Raw genomic sequence first — 16,500 nt, forward strand, 5'->3', positions numbered from 1 at the left:
CCAGGTTTGCTCACTTGCTTTGTTTGGAATGAGTACAGCTCATTTCAGGCAATAAGTTAGCAATAGCTTTTTGGCAAAGGATGGAAGTGTAAGAAACGTGAGGGGAGACCAGAAGCTTCTAGGTACAGATACTTGCTACTTATTTTGACTCTTTCAAAAAGCCTCAGCTGAGCTGCAAAGGCCCTGTTAGCACCCTTTGTTTGAAGCTGGGCCGAGCGTTTATTGCAAACAGGTGGCGCCAGTTTCCTTGGCAGTTTTACAAGGAGGAGGTGGGGTGAGGCTACTGTTTCTGGCCACGGTAGGGGCGAGAGCAAAACGTGAGAGGACCAACAGGTCTAACTTTCTGTTGAGAGCAGAAAGCCGTTTGTATGAATTGGGTCGCGGGTATAGAACATCCTGCTGGGCGTTGAGTGGGAGCTGGTAAATCTGCTAATTTAACTCAAGGGCCTTGATTTGATTTTTGCAATGGGATTGCCCACCACGGACTGCGGGGTCTGCGGTTACTGGCAGGTCGAGCAGAGAAAGCAGCTGTTCAGCGAGAACAAATCCTCTGCCTCCCGTCTCCAACGCCTCACGCGAACTAGCGCGAGGGGCAGGGGGGCGATACCCTGAGTACAGAATGTCCAGACCCGGCTTGTAGGCTTCGCGCAGGGAGTCGAACGCGCCGCACCCTTCGTTGCCGTGGTTACCATGGAACGCTCCCGAGCTCAGAGTTCGACAGGGGAACGTTGGGTCGCCGGGGGGCGGGGCCAGATTGTAGGGCCGAGGGCCTCAGGGATTTGGCGTTTCTGGGGGGGGGGGAAGCTGCGTGTCGTTTTAAGGCCGCCTTCGAGAGTGACTAAATCAGCAGGAAATGTCAGTAAACAGATTTCTGGAGCCGGCCGGGGGGGGGGGGGTCTGCTCCGCTGCCCTGGGCTGAGCAAGGCCGCGGGCGGGTGCCGTTCCTGGGGTTTTGCGTTTGTTACACGGCAGGGGTTTAAACATAAAATAATTTCCCCTTCTCCCCTCCCCCCCCCCCCCAATTTGCGTGCAACGTGACCGTGCACCAGTGCCGGTGTCTTGCAGGGGCAGCCCTTGTTTCGGAAACGCGCCGCGCAGCCTCCTCGGGGGGGGGGCCTTGGTGGGTTTCATTCGCCGCGGCGCAGGAGCCCCCCCCCCCGGGGTTTTATTCCCACTTGACGCACCCCCATCCCGCCCCCCCCCCCCCAGGTGCAACCAGCTTCCCCGGCTTGAAGGTGCCTTTAGCTCCGAGGGTCTCCGCCTCCCAAACCCCGCCGCTTTGTTTCCCCTTCCCGGCGGGCAGCGCTAGGTCCCGGGGGGGTAGGGGGGGCGCTTCCCCCTTGCTGCTGATCCTTCCCAGCTGCGGGGGGGGGGGCTCATCCCCAGCGGGGGGAGGGGGGCGGATCGCGCCTGCCAGGGTGCACCGGCTCCGGGCGTGTGCAGGTGTCAGCCGGTATCACACTGTTATTGTTGCCAAATAACCCCCCCCCCCCGGCGGGGGCCGGGCCAGGACTCTGACGTCAGGCCGGAGGCTGGGAAGATGGCTGCGGAGAGGCGCCCAGGGCGGCGGCGGCGGCGGCGGCGTGGCTCTGCTGGGCTGGAGGGTGCGTGGCTGGGCCCCCGGGGCCGGGCCCCCGCCCCGTCCGCAGCGCGCTGAGCCCCCGGGGCCGGCGGAGCCCCCGGCGGCAGCCCCGGCCCCGGCCATGAGCGGCTCGGAGGACGCGGCGAAGGAGAAATTGCTGTGGAACGTCAAGAAGGAGGTGAGAGCCCGGGGGGGGGCGGCCCCGGCCCCGGCCCCGGGGGGGGCTGCGGGGTTCGGCCGGGGGGGGTCCAGGTTCCCTGCCCCGGCCCCTGGCGGAGCAGGGGGCATAACGGGGAGCAGTGAAAGCTGCCCCCCCCAGTCTGCGGATCAGGGGGGTGCCCCGTTTGCAGTCCCGGGGTGCGGCAGCGCCCCCCCCCCTTAGTGCCAGCCCCCCGTGGGGGGGGACGGAGGTCTGTGCTGGCCGGGGGGGAAATCGGTGCACCGGGGGTCTGGCGCCAAGGACGCACCGGTGCCACAAGGGGGCTGTGGCCGAGCCCAGACACACCCCCCACCCCAGCGCCTTTGGGGGATCAGTGAACCCCCCAGGCTCTTCCCGCAGTGGCTGGGGGAGGAAGCGGTGCAACACCCCCACCCAGCGCCTGTCTGCCCTGGGGAGGGTCAGTGGAATGAGCATCAAGGGGCTTCCCCCCCCCCAGCAGCTCCTTAAACTAGGGTGGGGGGTGAGCCTGGGCACTAAGAGGGGAGAGAGCAGGGTTGGGGGGACGTGCCCGGTTAGCTCAGGGGGCAGCCCAGGCTCAGCGGGAAGGGGAAAAACTCCTCCCCCCCCACCTTGCCTCCGGTGACACTCCCACAGTAATGGGGGATCAGAGACCGGCTCATTCATAAAAGAAAGATGGAGACGTGCCCAGAAGGGTGCCGCTTCCGGATCCTTACGGCAGCGTCTTGACCTGGCCCCGTGTAGGCTCTTCGGGGCAGGGACTGGCTCATGCTGGGGGTGGTTTAATCGGTGCTGGATACGATGGAGTTCGGGCACATCTAGCGGGCAGCCGGGCCCGGGAGCTCTGCCGGGGGCAGTTGTGCGCGGGGCGCTTCTGTCGTCCCTCCACTTGTGCCGCCTGCTGTGGGTTAGATCGAAAGTGCAGCCCCGGTAATGCCGATTGACGTCCACAGAGCCGCAGATGCTCGGCGTCTGCACCAGGGTGATCAGCCGAGACGAGCCCCCGGTCAGGCTCTCGCTGGAATCAGTCGCGGAGCAAGCTCAGGCCTGAGAATGATGTCCCGAGGCTCCAATCCTGCAAATAACGACACCCATGCCAATTGGGAGGCGCTGACGGGGCGAACACCCCCTACCCCCCACAAGGTTATTGCACTTAAGGGTCCGTAAGCGGGGGAGTCAGGGGGGCAAGCCGTGGCCTCAGACCGTGCTAGCAGCGGCTGGGCTGATTGAGTACAGGATCCCTTTAGGCAGGGGTCACACACGAAATCAGTGCGACTGGCAACGCTCTGGACTGCTCTCCAGCTGCATGGCCAAAGTGCTGCTGAAATTTGTCCTGGCTGACCCACTATACAGACGGAAGGGTGGCTAGCCCATGTTGCAACCTGGCGCATGAGGGCAGGGGCCTGTTCCTGTACAGGAGCTCCTGGGAGTCCACCGACACTGTGCGGGTAAAAGAGAGGGGAGACTCCCTAGCTGGGGGACTGAGCGGGGATGAGAACAGTGTCCCTGCTGGTAGCAGGGACTGGAATTTGCTCTCACCGCTAACCCCCAAGAAATGTCTGAATTGCCACTCCTGACAGATGCCTAGTATTAATCATGGGAGTTGTCCGGTTGTCTTGAAGAGCGCACACCCATGAATGAAGTTTCCTATGGATTTAAGAGTTTGCAGGATTGGGACGTTAGGGCTTGTCTACACTTAAAACGTGGTAGCACTTCAGTGTAGACACTAACTACGCCAGCGGGAGTGTGGGTAGTCCACCTCCCCACAGACAGTAGCTCCGTCAATGGCAGAATTCTTCTGTCAGCCTGGTGCGGTCTCCATGGGAACTTAGGTTGACTTCACTACACTGCTCGGAGGTGTGGATTTTTCACACCCCTGAGCGACGTAGTTATGCCAGTCTCATTTCCTAATGTAGACCAGGCCTTAGCGAGCGTAAAACGTCGCTATCTGAGGTCAAGAACATGATCCAGGATCCTGTTTGTGAGAAATAGCACTGGGCGAGTTCTATGTATTCTTTCTATTTCAGGATTCATAGGCCCAGGGCCCTGTTGATCTAGGCACTGTGCAAACACAGAACAAAAAGATGGTCCCTGCCCCAAAGATTTTACAATCTAAGTAAACGCTTTGGCCAAACGCTCCGGCTTTTGTTGCCAGTGAAAAATCAGGAGTCGCTGCTGGATTTTTGGTCTCAAGTGACAGGTTTAATATTGCAACAAAAAATTACGCTTCTGATGTGATGAATTTGTTTAATCTATTTGCCAATAAGGCTGAAAGAGTTAAGAGTTTGCCTAGAGTAAATAAAATAAAGCTCTGGCCAGATTGAATTAAAATGTAATTTCCCTCCAGGAGGCAATGAATGGGAAACAGAGGCTTTGTTCAGCTGCAATTGTTTAACCCTTTCTACAGTTGCCTTTGTGACTTAGCAAAATAAGCAATCCAAGAATCTATCAGATCTGCACAGCCAAATTACTGAAGTTCATTTCATAATTGTGTTCCGAAAGGTGGCATTAGTGGGGCCAAAGTGCGGCTGCAGTTCTTAGCAAAAACTTTACCGAGCTGCCCCTCCACTTCAAGAAAGGAAATTTTGGAGAGTTGCATCTAATCTAATCTATTGGTTTTATACTGCTGCAGTGTCCAAGCCCCTTCTATGTAAAATCAGTAGCAATAATAAAGTTTCTAGTGTATTTCGTAAAGGGGTCATTTTGGGGTCTAGTGACTGGAAGATGAAGTTGAGACAAATTCAACCTTGAAATAAGACTTAATTTCCGAGCAGCGAGGGTAGCTAAACATTGGAACAGTTTAGCAGGGGAGGTGGTGAACTCTCCATCACTTGAAGTCTTTAAAATGAGATGAGCTATCTTCTTAGAACGTGGGTTTTAATCCAGCTTCTGTGGGAGATTCTGCAGCCTGTGTGTACAGGAGCTCTGACTGGATGGTTGTGTGGTCTGTTCTGGTCTTAGAGTCTGAGAGTCTCCCTGTTCGTTCCCTTCCTTCATGGGCCAGGGTGAAAACAGGAAGCTCTGCATTGCCCTCAATGTGCTCATAACTCTGCTTTAAAATAGTGACTATATTCAAATCAAATCTCATGCTTCAGGTAGATGCCTGCAAGGGTCAGGAAGGAAATTTTTTCCCCAACGCACAATTGGCCTGATCTGTTCTGGTCTTTTTCACCTTCCTCTTTCTTAAATGCTTGTCTGCTGTGTCTTCATGGGGCCAGGGTCCAACTGATCACCAGATCTGGGATCAGGAAGGGATTTTTCTTACGGGTCAGATTGGCTGTGACTGTGTGTGTGTGGAAGAGGAGGGGGGAATAAGGCATGGGAGGGGGTTGCCTTCCTCTGCAGCATGGGGTATGGATCGCTTGCTGAGATCATATGGGCATATCTCATCTCATCTAATCAATCCCCTGCTGTTGCAGAGGCCTTGGTGGCACCTCAGTCTCTCCTGTTCTGTGCCTGTGTCACAGTTTAGTCTAACTCAAGTTACTGGGCCTCATGTAGGGGTATCTGGGTGCAATTTAATGGTCTGTGATATACAGGAGGTCAGACGAGTGATCTAATGGCCCCGTTTGCCCTTAAGCTCTATGAAACTACGAATCTGGCCGTAACTCACTCTTTTGCATAGATAAAGCTTTTATAAATCTCTCCACTCCTTTGTGGTATTACAAAAACATCACGTGGGGTTTTTTTTTTTCTGTGTTTAGGAACAATGTTTTTGGACATTCACATCTCGTAATGATGCTTCTTATCGTTATGTGGTAGTTTGCCTAAACATTTGTACGGCTGTGATCCCCTCTTGCTTAAATTAAATTAAGAAAGCTTGATCCTGCGTTCTTCTGGCACCCACAGTTCCCTGCTCTTTCAGCGGTTGTGCAAGGATTGGGTCCAAAGCATGACCACGAGGGGAGGGGTTTGTTTAGGGAGAGGCTAAAAAAGGCCAGTTTTGGAATCTGGGGAACCAGGGGTTAATTAGCCCTGTATTCTGTGGTGGGGTAGTTAACCCAGCATGAATCAGAATTGCATCCACATGAAATGGTGGGGAATAGACAATATTCCATTATCAAAGGCAACAGTCTAGCACGTGATTAGTCATCCTCTGCATTTATCAATATTTTCACTAGCTAAATTAAAATATCTATAAGAATTTAGGGACTAGCAGACTGGATCACACCCAAGGTCCTGTTAATCCAGTCTCTAACAGAGGCCTGTACCAGTTGTTTCAGAGGAAGTTGCAAGACACCCTGCAGGAGGCAATTAGGGGTTAGCCTGCCCACAGGGAAGATTTCCTCCTGACCCACATTAGTAAGAGATTGTATTAAGCCCTGAAGCATGAGGTTTTATATCCCTTTCAAAACTCTTATAGTCTCTTCAAGCAATTAAAGTCATCTGACTGCGGTTTTGATCTTGACAGCAGCAGAGATAAGAGAGATTTCAGCAGTATCTTGACTTGACAGCCCAGAAAAATGGCTCTATTGATACGGAGACAGAATTGGGCATTGAACAAGGCTCAGTGATGAAGCCGTGGCTGAGCCGAAGTCAGCTTGCTTGTTGTAACTAATTAAGAATCTTAGTGGGGCTGGAGTTGCAAGGTTCCTGCTTCGTGCTTTTTCTTTTCCCTGACAAACCAGTCCTCCCGTGGTGCTAATTTCGCCCGTTGTTGTACAACAGACAGTTGCTCTTCCTCTGAATTGTATTAATAAAACCGGTGTCTTAAGACACAGCCTGTTTGTGGCATGTCTGACTTGTGTTGGGTCCAGGAAGCCCTGTCGTGCTGAGCTGGACAGATGCCCAGACTCTTCTATGCATAATTAATAAGGACATTTGGGATATGACCGTTCCTGCCAGTTATACGTTAGGTCCTTTCCATCTCTATCAGCTCAGCTGATGCGTGAGCAACAGCATATTTGCGGTTTGTGAATAAGGCAGTAAGAAAACTATGAGCATGACTGGTCTTGGGCAACCGGTTGCGCGTCGTTGGGCCGCACCCGTATCTTGCCCTGTACCTGGCTTCTCTGCCTGTTTCCCTCAGCCGGGCTTTTGTGCTGATTTCCATTCTCCTCTCCTGTGCATGATGCATGTCAAATGCTTTTGCCTTCTTTGTACTAAACCAATCTTAGAACGTGGATGTTCTGGGGGAGAGAGTGCAGGACTGGGAACCAGGAATGCCTGAGTTCTGCTGTCAGCTCAGACGCATCCTCCCTCCGTGTCCTTGGGCAAGTCACTTAACCCCCCTGGGCTAAAGAGGGATGATAGCATTGGCCTTCCAGGTGCACTTAGCATCAGGTTATGTAAGGTGCTTTGAAAGTGCCAGGTATTACTGGTCTAAGTGCCACCTATTATTGCTCCTGGACGTTCTTCTGGGGGTTCAGGTGCAGTATAATGTGTGTCCCCCTCCCCCCGCAAATAATGCCTGCAGCCTGGCCTGCTCCTGAGTAGAGCCCCATGAAATGCCTTTTTATTTTGTATAACTTTTCATTTTATTTTTTGGGGAATTTCGTTTTGTTTCTTTTTATCCCGGGAGGGGGGGAGTCGAGGATCAGTTCCTGCCCTGGAGGGGGTGGGAGGTGCTGGGGGAGTGAGTGGCAGAGCAAGCCAGCCCTGCCTTCATCCTGCAGTGGTGGCATCTGCCCCACCCATTGCAGCCTGGTGCACAGGGTCACAGCACCACCCAGGTTTGGCCTGGCTTCCCCTCTGTCATGATGATGGGCTGCGGGGCGCGAGGGGGAGGCCGGATCTGAGCAAGTGGTGCTGCGACCCTCACTCGCGATCTCCAGAGCGGGGAGTGGGGCCCAGCCCCATGGGACAGGAGCCGCAGTAGCGAGTGCTGCGGTGGGGCGCTTTATACGTTGTTGTTTGTGTTGATTTGTATTTGCAAAAGACCCAGAGCTTGGCTCCTCAGTGCAGAACTCTCTTCGCGCAGACTGGATACCCCGCCTGGCAATTTGCTTTGGTGCCAGTGGCATGGTAAATATCCCGGCAGTCTGTAGCTTCACAAACGGTAGCTGTTCAGCTGTTACATGGACGTGGGGGAAAGGCCGACGGAAGGGAGTGAAAAGCGGGGGAGGTCAGGTGGCAGAGTAGAAGGGCACAGATTCATGGCGGGAATCCAAACCCCAGGGTTGGTTTGTAACATGCAGGTGGGGCCCTGCCATTAGACGAGGCCAGACAAATCCCCACTTCTGAACAGCCACAAATGTTGGGTGGTTTGAAACCCAGATCTGAATCTCTTTACTGAAGCCCATCTTTAATGTACAGGTGTTCTGCTGGGATGATATTGGGTTCACTGCATACTCAGGATGGGGAAAAGCCCAGCATCATTCTAACAGTAATGCTTAGCTCTGATTATATAGCCTTCTTATCTAGAGATCTCTAAGTTCCTTATAAAGAAGGGTAAGTATTTATTATCCCCATTTTACAGATGGTGAAACCAAGGCACAAAACTGGATGTAATTTGAGCAAGGAGCCACAACAGTGCCAGAGCCCAGATATCGTGATTCCCAGCCCAGTGCTGTATCCACTAGCCCAAATGTCTCTTAGCCTCAATCTTCCCCTGAAATTACAGTATATGATGATGTGTTGCTCAAAACATGCTGTCATCTTCATTGGATCAAACTTTGGGGGCAGTAGGAGAGGGAAAAGGACAGGGCAGATTTGATTTAAATCAAAATGATTTGATCATCGTGATTAAATCGAGTCTTCCTGACTAGTGATTTAAATAGTTTTCTACATAAAAGCGCATTCTTGGCGGTGGTTATAACCTTAATACATATTCTTCACAACTCAGAGATGTAGGTTTCATTTTTAGAAGGTACACACTATACATTTTTAAACAGTGATTTATTTTGAAAACTTTTCAGATTAGTTTTACAGCTATATCGGAAAATGAATGAATGATTGTTTGGTTATTTCATTTACCAAAGGTAATTGAAGCAGATATTTATGAAGTTTTTGGGAGTTGAACTATCTCCACTCCAACAGGATGATCATTAATATTTGGACGATTTTCTTGCCATGTTGTATTAGGAGGAGAACATCACCAGACAGACATTTACATTGTTTTATTTAACTAAAACAACAACATTATGTATTCTGGATTTTTTTCTTTAACAGAAAACATATAATATTTTAACAAAACAAGCATATGTCCCTCGCTCCTCACATTTATCTCCAGACTTCTCCTTGTCCAGATCTATTCTGCCCCCCGCAATCTTCTATTCATTGAACTTTTTGAAACTTTGCACTTTTAGAGAGAGGTAAGGGATTGACTTTGTGTACACAAATCTGCAGAGGGACAATAGAGTTGACGTCTGTTATTTCTCACCTCTATATACTTTTTTTTTTTTTTTTATTTAAAAATATTTTTGCTGTTAACAAGCATGTTATCTCTGGAGACACAAATCTACAGTTTGAGAACTGCAAAACTAAGCATCTCTGATGGTATCTTCTAGACTGAGTGTGAGTCCCATGGGGTAGGTAGAAAGATTAGCCTAAATAATCTATACAAAAGCCTGCGGAACCCCATAAGATGGGGTCCCTAATCCATGAACTGTTGAAACTCATTTACAAAACTTTTCTAAAACATTACATGATATACTGTCTCATACTACAGAATTAGAATTTATAATCCCTATTCCATGATGAGATATCTTTGAGCTATAATGTATCTTAATTAAAATTATCTTTAGATAGGCTTTTTCCTCAAAAGGCATTTTATTAAAAAAATCCTATTTAAATAAAAAAAATCAGATTTTTTTTTTATTGATTTTTATCCATCCTGGAAGAGGAATAGCCATGTAGCGACTTAGGAGGCCTTGTAGCCTAGTAGATAAGGTAATTTTAGGCATTCAGGACTCCTGGGACACCGGAGACTTGGCTCCTATTCCCACCTCTGTAACTGGCCTGCTGAGTGACCTTAGGTGAGTGATTTCACCTCAGTTTCTCCATCTGTAAAACGGGGGCTAATTAGACTGACCTTCTCTGTAAAGTGCTTTGAGATCTACTGATGAAAAGCCCTATACAACAGTATTATTCTTAGTGAGGTTCAGTCTGCTGCTATATCTTTTTGGAAGTGCTGTAGACATTAAAACTTTTTTTTAAACCTGTTTGTCCGATGACGTTCCAGCCCGCATGTATCTCTATGTTGTAAATGTCTTATTTCCCCCCGTGCGACTGATGCTGTTGATTGAGTTTCTTTTTGATCACACTGAAGGTCATGTCGTCCATGCCTAGGGATAAACACATTTATCCACCGTACCCATGAGGTGAGGGCTGCTTTCCTGCTTGGATTCGCTTCTGTTGCTGATACGCTGGCCCCAGCTTTGGTTTGTATTTAGTCTTATAATGTTGCTTTTGGAAACAGCTGCAGGTGTCTGGCGTCTTGTTTTGTTTTCTGGAGAATGTTGAAATGCTTTGTTGCTTTCTTGACTTTAGCGCTCAGAGATATAGCATCGTAGTCAAGTTTTCACTGTCGGTTTATGATGGACTATATTAAAATTATATGGAAAATCTAAATGCGTTGCTTCCCGCAACATGTCTTATCGGTACTAGAGATACTGGGAGCAAACATGAACGGAAGGCAGTGTGGGCTAGTGTTTAGAGCAGGGATCTGCAAGATGAGATCTGGGTTCTCTTACAGTTTGTCCTTGGGCATGTCACTTAAAATCTCTCTCTCTCTCTCTCTCTCTGCCCCTCAGTTTCTCTATTTGTGATCAGCGAGGAACTTGGTGTGCTACTATGCTTTACTACGTATTTAATTGGGATACCACTGTGACAGCAAGGAATGAACTTGGATCCTTAAAAACAAAACAAAAACCCTACTACTAGAGTTGAAGAAAAATCTCCATTTTGCTATTAGCAGTATCCTCCTGCTCCTGAATCATAGACTTCTCCCACTTGAGATAAAAGAGAATCCCCATTCACCGTTAGCGGTATAAGGCCTATTGCACAGTTGAGCAATTCTGATTTCATCCACTAGAGGCCAGTGGTGGTACATATTAACCAGTTCATTCCAATACTTGCCCACCTTCTTTTGAAGGCCCTTTTGAATGCCTCTGATGTAATGCCCATGTCTGCACAAAATATAATTGTGGGCAAGTATCTGCAAGACGCGTTGGAGTCAAGGGAGAAAAACATCCAAAGCTCTGACCTGGAGTCGGATCACCCTGATCCCAGAGGGAATTAAGTACAGGTGTATCAAGCTCTTTGTGAAGGGTTTTCTGGGAGAAATCGAAGGGATCGTCAGCCCGGTGATCTCTCTCCTCCCTGCTCACAGTGGGAATCGGGACCCTGTTGAGCACCGCAGGAGACAAGGGGCTCCCAGCATTTCTGCTAATGGGGGTGCACATTCTCTGGATCCCCTCTTCCAAGCTTACCTGCAGCGGGCTGCTGATTTGAAGATGCTACCGCTGGCTTTAATAGGATGTCGTGAACGTTCCTTCTCAGAACGTGGCTCAGAAGGGATGTTACAGACCTTTAGATGAAAGCAAGAGCTGGAAGCTGCCTTGAAAAGGCTGCTGCAGCTTCTCACCTAATCGGGGCAGATTTTTATCTGGCATCATGTATGAATGGGCTAAAAATAGGTAAGGACTGGAACAGGCTTCCAAGGAGATTGTGGAATCCCCGTCACTGAAGGTTTTTAAGAACAGGTTAGACCATCACCCCTCAGAGACGGTTTGGATTTACGTGGTCCTGCCTCAGTGCAGGGGGGCTGGATTGGGTGACCCCCTTCCAGCCCTACATTTCTATGATTCTCCGACTTCATGCTGGGACTGAATTGCTGGCTACATTTGAATCAGAATTTTTTTGTTTGAATTCAGAGCCGTTGCTGGGCGCAGGCTGTTTTGGGCCCACGCCGTCCTCCTTTGCTTACCGCCCAGATGTCTGGAGACATGGGGCCTGTTGCTTTTCTCAGAGCTTTGTTCACGTGACTTAAGCACTTGAGCAGCTGAGGAACATTACAGGAGAGTAAAGTTGCACGCAGCAGACTGAGCGAGCCAGCCTCGAAATCACTAATGTCCTGCTCTCCCCCAGGCAATACACCGACACGCTCTTTGTCTGGGATTCACAAAGTAGTGGCACCTAGCTCTTGTACAGTGCATCATGCCAGGAGATCTCAAGGCGGTTTACAAAGTGGATCAGTATCATTATTCCTATTTTTATATAATAGCCGGTGTGCTTTGCCTCCTCCATACCGCATCTCAAGCAGAGCAAGCTTGCTTACGTGGTGTGGTTTGGCTGGGAGTGACTAGGTGAGGAAAGAAGCTCCAAGGATGGCAAGTGAAAACCCGCATGGAGCCCATAGCTTTAACTTTCATGTCACGAAATGACCCAGTGTATTTCCAGACGACACTGCCATATGATGAGCACTGTAGGTTGGCCGTTGACGTTGCATTGAAAGTGATGACTACAGTCCAGGACAAGTGGAAAGCTGGCACATGGTCCAGATTTTGGGTTTAAAGAGAGAGAGCCAGGAAGTTTAAGGCAAAATCGTGGGTTTTGTTCATACCTGTATCTGAGTGTATGAGTTTATATAAATCACTTTTGTCTACTAAACAAATCAGTGACCTGTTTGTCTTAACCCAAACATTGTAATATCTGCCTAGTGCATGAGACTCTGAAAGTGAAACTGACTAGTTCATTTTTATGGTCCAAGCCAAATGGAAGTGTTGAAGGTAGATATCATGTAGGATTTTAAGAGTTAGGGTGGGGCTGTCAAAGGCACCTACGTAACTTTCAGTGAGACTTTTGCTCCTAAATCGTCTAAGTGCCTTTGAAAGTTCCACCCATAGGTTTCCTGTTTTTTGGGTTTTTTTTAAAAAGCTTTGTTTTTAATCCACTTAAGTTTATATTATTATAGGGGAAGCGGGTAGTGACTCTGGTAGGTGGGTTGCCAAACACATACCATTATAAAAGAATCTTGCAATATTTTTTTTTAAGAGCTCTAACACCTCCATTGTTTGCAGCCTATGAAATTCAGCGCGGGGGAAGCCTTTGGCTAGAGAAGTGCCTTTTCTTTGTCCCAAGAAATTCCATTTAGGTTTTGCTGAGAGAGAAACTCAGACAAATCACCATGTCTACTCTCTGACTGCATTCCTTGAGAGAATTTTGGCTAAAACTGGTCAGTAAACAGGATGAATCTTTCATGAAATTTGGAGGGGGAGACAACCTTCAATATAGCTTTAATTCTGCCCCCTTATGCATATGCATTGTGGTCCAGCCGTTAATTATATTATCATATACTAATTTTTTCCAAAGGAACCCTGCTTCATTCAGTCACAGAATGGGCGCACCAGGGGTCAGAATTAAGGTTGCAAAGACAGCCTTAAATCTGGTGTTTTCAAGCTTTGGAATGCTCAACTTTGCAACCTAAATAATGTTCTTTGTGGATGTAATCATTAATCACACTCTGTGTAGAGGCTGCAACCCGAGCATTGGCACTGAACGTACACCGAGTAAGAGGCAGCCTTTCCCCTGAAGATTTCATAGTCTACATGGACCGACAGAGGGTGAGAGGGGGAACAGAGACGCAGGGATGTAAAGTGAGGGTTTGTCTACATGGTGCTTTAATCTACCCCGCAGGGGTGTAAATTTTAGTTCGCTAAACGTTCCCTAGTGTATGTCAATGTCGTTCCACGGGTGCACTGGGGAACTTTTAGTGTATGACAGCAGGGTCCCCGTGGGCCAATTAGTGTGCAACATGCTAGTGTGGATTGAAAGTTACACCTCACTAAACCAGGTATAGACAAGCGCTGACTTGCCCAAAGTCAAACCAGCCGGTCAGTGGCAGGGCCAGGAAGTGTCCCCCGATCTCCTGGCTCCCAGTCCAGTGCTCTTTCCACTAGATTGTGCTGCCTCTCAACAATGGTACATATGTAGGATTTCCAACCCGGCAGCATCACTTTATGTAGCTTGCAGTATAACTGCTAATGCCTGACTGTTACATCACACATGTTGCTCTTGTATTCTCCTCTCCAGTCTCAAATAATGTGGTTACCCATCTCCATGGGGGCGTTCTCAAAGGCTGCTTCCCTTCACTCGCTCCTTAAAGCAGCAGTCCATTTCCCATGTCACATTATTTCCAAATCGCCTCAAACTTTAATGATCTTCTAATATTTTTTTTCACTGCTTATACTGAATCTATTGAAATTCAGTTCTCTTTTGTGCCAAGTGGCTTAAATATATATATAAATATTTTATTTCCCGTCAAACCTTTCAGTTGAATCCTTTTGGAAAGGCTTACTGATGTATTTGCTTTTTTCGCGGGTGTTTCCACTGGTAAAGAATTTATTTTGTTGACTCTAGTAGAGAGAGAGATGTAATATAAATTGAAGATTTGACTCAACTGGGCTTCATGCCGAGGCTGGCTATAAGTCTGTGTTTCAAACGTCTCTCTCTCTGCTGGAAAATCTATTGTAAGAAGGAGGCCCATAAAGCAGGCTTTTTCCAGCTCTTTATTTGCTGCCTACTGAAATGGTGCTTTTGCCATGACTGTACTCAAACCAAGCTCTCGTTCCAGCTGGGAAACGAATATCAGAAGGATAACCTTAGCGGCTTCCCTCCTGAAAGATCCCAAAGCACTTTAGGAACTGGAGTTGTTTTTCTTGCCACTGAAATGCAGCTGCTTCTAGGATGAACCATGACATCTGTTTGACATCCCCCCCCACCCCACCCCCTGCCGCAGTGCCAAGCAGCTCTTGAGCAGAGGAAGTGAAGAATTGGTCCAACTGAGACTGATGGAGTACTCAGTAATTACCCCAGCTGAAACTGGCCAGGATGCTGGGGTAAATGCTGCCTCTTGAAAGAAAAATGATGTGGATTTTAGACAACAGCAAGTGACCAGAAGCCCAGGTCTGGGTATTGTCCCCAGCACCCGCAACGCTGCAGTGTCCTGTGATAGCCCTCCACCCTGGCGTGATGTATGGGGGGAGTGTCCCCTACTGAATCACCAAGCCTATTTCCTGCAGCACCTCGGCGATCTTTGGAGCCCTCCAATCTGAGCACTAACCTGCTTATAACTTGCCTAGTGTGAGTGGAGTTTCTGCGTCGTGGCTCTTAAAAGCAGACTTGTCACAGCTGTGAGAAACAAGACGAGTAACTTGGTCGTACGCTGTGTTCATATTCAGTCTTAGTGACACAAACACAAGTGTGGGGTACATGGCACCCTGCTGGCACCAGGGCTACCGACAGTGCTAAGTAATTATTTAAGTAAGGCCCTAATCCAGACCCTTGCAACCCGATCCGAAGCCAGTGGGATCCAACCTGCTCTGGCTCGGGCCAGGTCGTCTCCGATCCCCTCCTCCGGCCCGTGGGGTCGGCTGAGTGTCAGCTGCATGCCCTGTTCCTGCCAGCGGCCGGCACCTTGCTTTGCTGTGCGCACTGCGGAGGGAGGGTGCCGCAAGCTGCAGGGCCTTTTGCTCCACAGTGCGGGCGGGACACAGCCAGGTGGTGGTGGCCGGCAGGAATGGGGCACACAGTTGCCACCGCGCTGACCCAGCTGGCAGGAGGCGGCTGAAGGAGGATTGTGGGCCCGGGGCAGCAGGAACCCCCACCCCCGGGGGGCCAACCCCCAAACCTGAGGCAACGGCATTGACTCTGGTTTGGGGGGGAGTTGCTGCCCTTCGGTGTGTGGTGCTGAGCCAGTGTGGGGAGCGGCCAGCTGGCTGGGGTTGGGGAACAGGCTGTGGGAAGATGAAAGGGGCGGGGGGCAATTACCCCAGTGGCTCCGCGGAGGAAACAAAGTCAAGAAAATGGAGTCCAGGCCGGTGGTTAGGCCCTTGCAGCTGGCCCCGGACCTGAACACGACAGGACCTGACTACAAGTGTCGGGTTTGGGTCAGGTATGAAAACAACATGACACACGGATCCGGTTTGGACTGGCCGTGATCTGGAGGGGTTTGGGTCGGGCTTTAAAAATAGGCCCGAGCAAACTTCTAATCCTGTACTGGCTTCCAGTGATTTCAGTGATGCTGCTCAGCCTGGGTGAAGTGAAGCATGTGAGTGTTTGCAGGAGCCGGGCCTTAGCCACTTGCGTTCCTCAGCTCCAGGGAAAAGAGACTTCAAATTGTCCGGAAATGTTCATTTCTAGCAAATCCGGTTTCAGACCCCCCCCCCTTTAAAGGGTACAGATGGTGGGCCAGCTGCCCTCTGTTGGGCCAAGACACCTCCCTGCAGAAGTGGGCCGGCAGCAGTCCCATGACAATCAGTAGATTTCTCTGTGTGGAAACCCTCAAGCCCGCTGTCGTCAAGGGATCAGGGCAGGGTTAGCTGCTTGCCAGGGGACGAGTTGTGCGCGGCCTCGGGAGCGATGAGGAATTGTGAATGATGGAGGGACTCCGGAGGCCGCACAGGCACGGCGCACAGGGGAGGGTGATGAGGTGAAACGTGCAGATTGAGTGATGTGTGGAAAGCCCCCCTAGGGCTGTGTTTTTTCTGCTGCCAGAGTGCGACCTCTGCCCTCAGACTCCGAGGGGAGTGATTGCCAGTTCGAGGTATTGCAGGTAACCACCTTTCCTTCCAGCAGCTCTTCTGTCTTGTGGCCGGGTCACAGAAGGGACTGTGTGAGCACTTTTCAGCCCTCGACAAGGCACTTAAGCACATGCCTCACTTAGAGCACGTGGGTGGTCTGGTTGTCCTCAGTGGGCATCGTACTGGGTCACAGACCTGGCCCAAAGCAACACCCGCTGCTGTGGCGTATCAGTCGGGGTAGGCAATGATGCTGAGCAGGAAAGACCCGAACGCAGGAA

The 16,500-nt window shown here is 50.0% G+C and overlaps 1 protein-coding gene across 6 annotated transcripts in view; it reads left to right on the forward strand.

Moving 5' to 3' along the window:
• Positions 1 to 1,470: 1,470 nt before the first annotated feature.
• The window catches only part of SGSM2 (small G protein signaling modulator 2), a 143,509-nt gene continuing 128,479 nt past the window's right edge, over positions 1,471 to 16,500 (forward strand). For 4 of the 6 annotated variants that reach the window (XM_073316038.2, XM_073316040.2, XM_073316039.2 and 1 more), the window contains exon 1: positions 1,471 to 1,760. In XM_073316038.2, coding sequence (XP_073172139.1) covers positions 1,704 to 1,760 — 57 coding nt within the window. In that variant the 5' untranslated portion in view covers positions 1,471 to 1,703. The remainder of the gene's footprint in view (positions 1,761 to 16,500) is intronic. The other 2 variants (XM_073316041.2, XM_073316042.2) reach the window with 1 other exon arrangement.

Source organism: Lepidochelys kempii, chromosome 17 (assembly GCF_965140285.1).
Source record: "Lepidochelys kempii isolate rLepKem1 chromosome 17, rLepKem1.hap1, whole genome shotgun sequence".
In the NCBI taxonomy this organism is placed as follows: Eukaryota; Metazoa; Chordata; order Testudines; family Cheloniidae; genus Lepidochelys; species Lepidochelys kempii.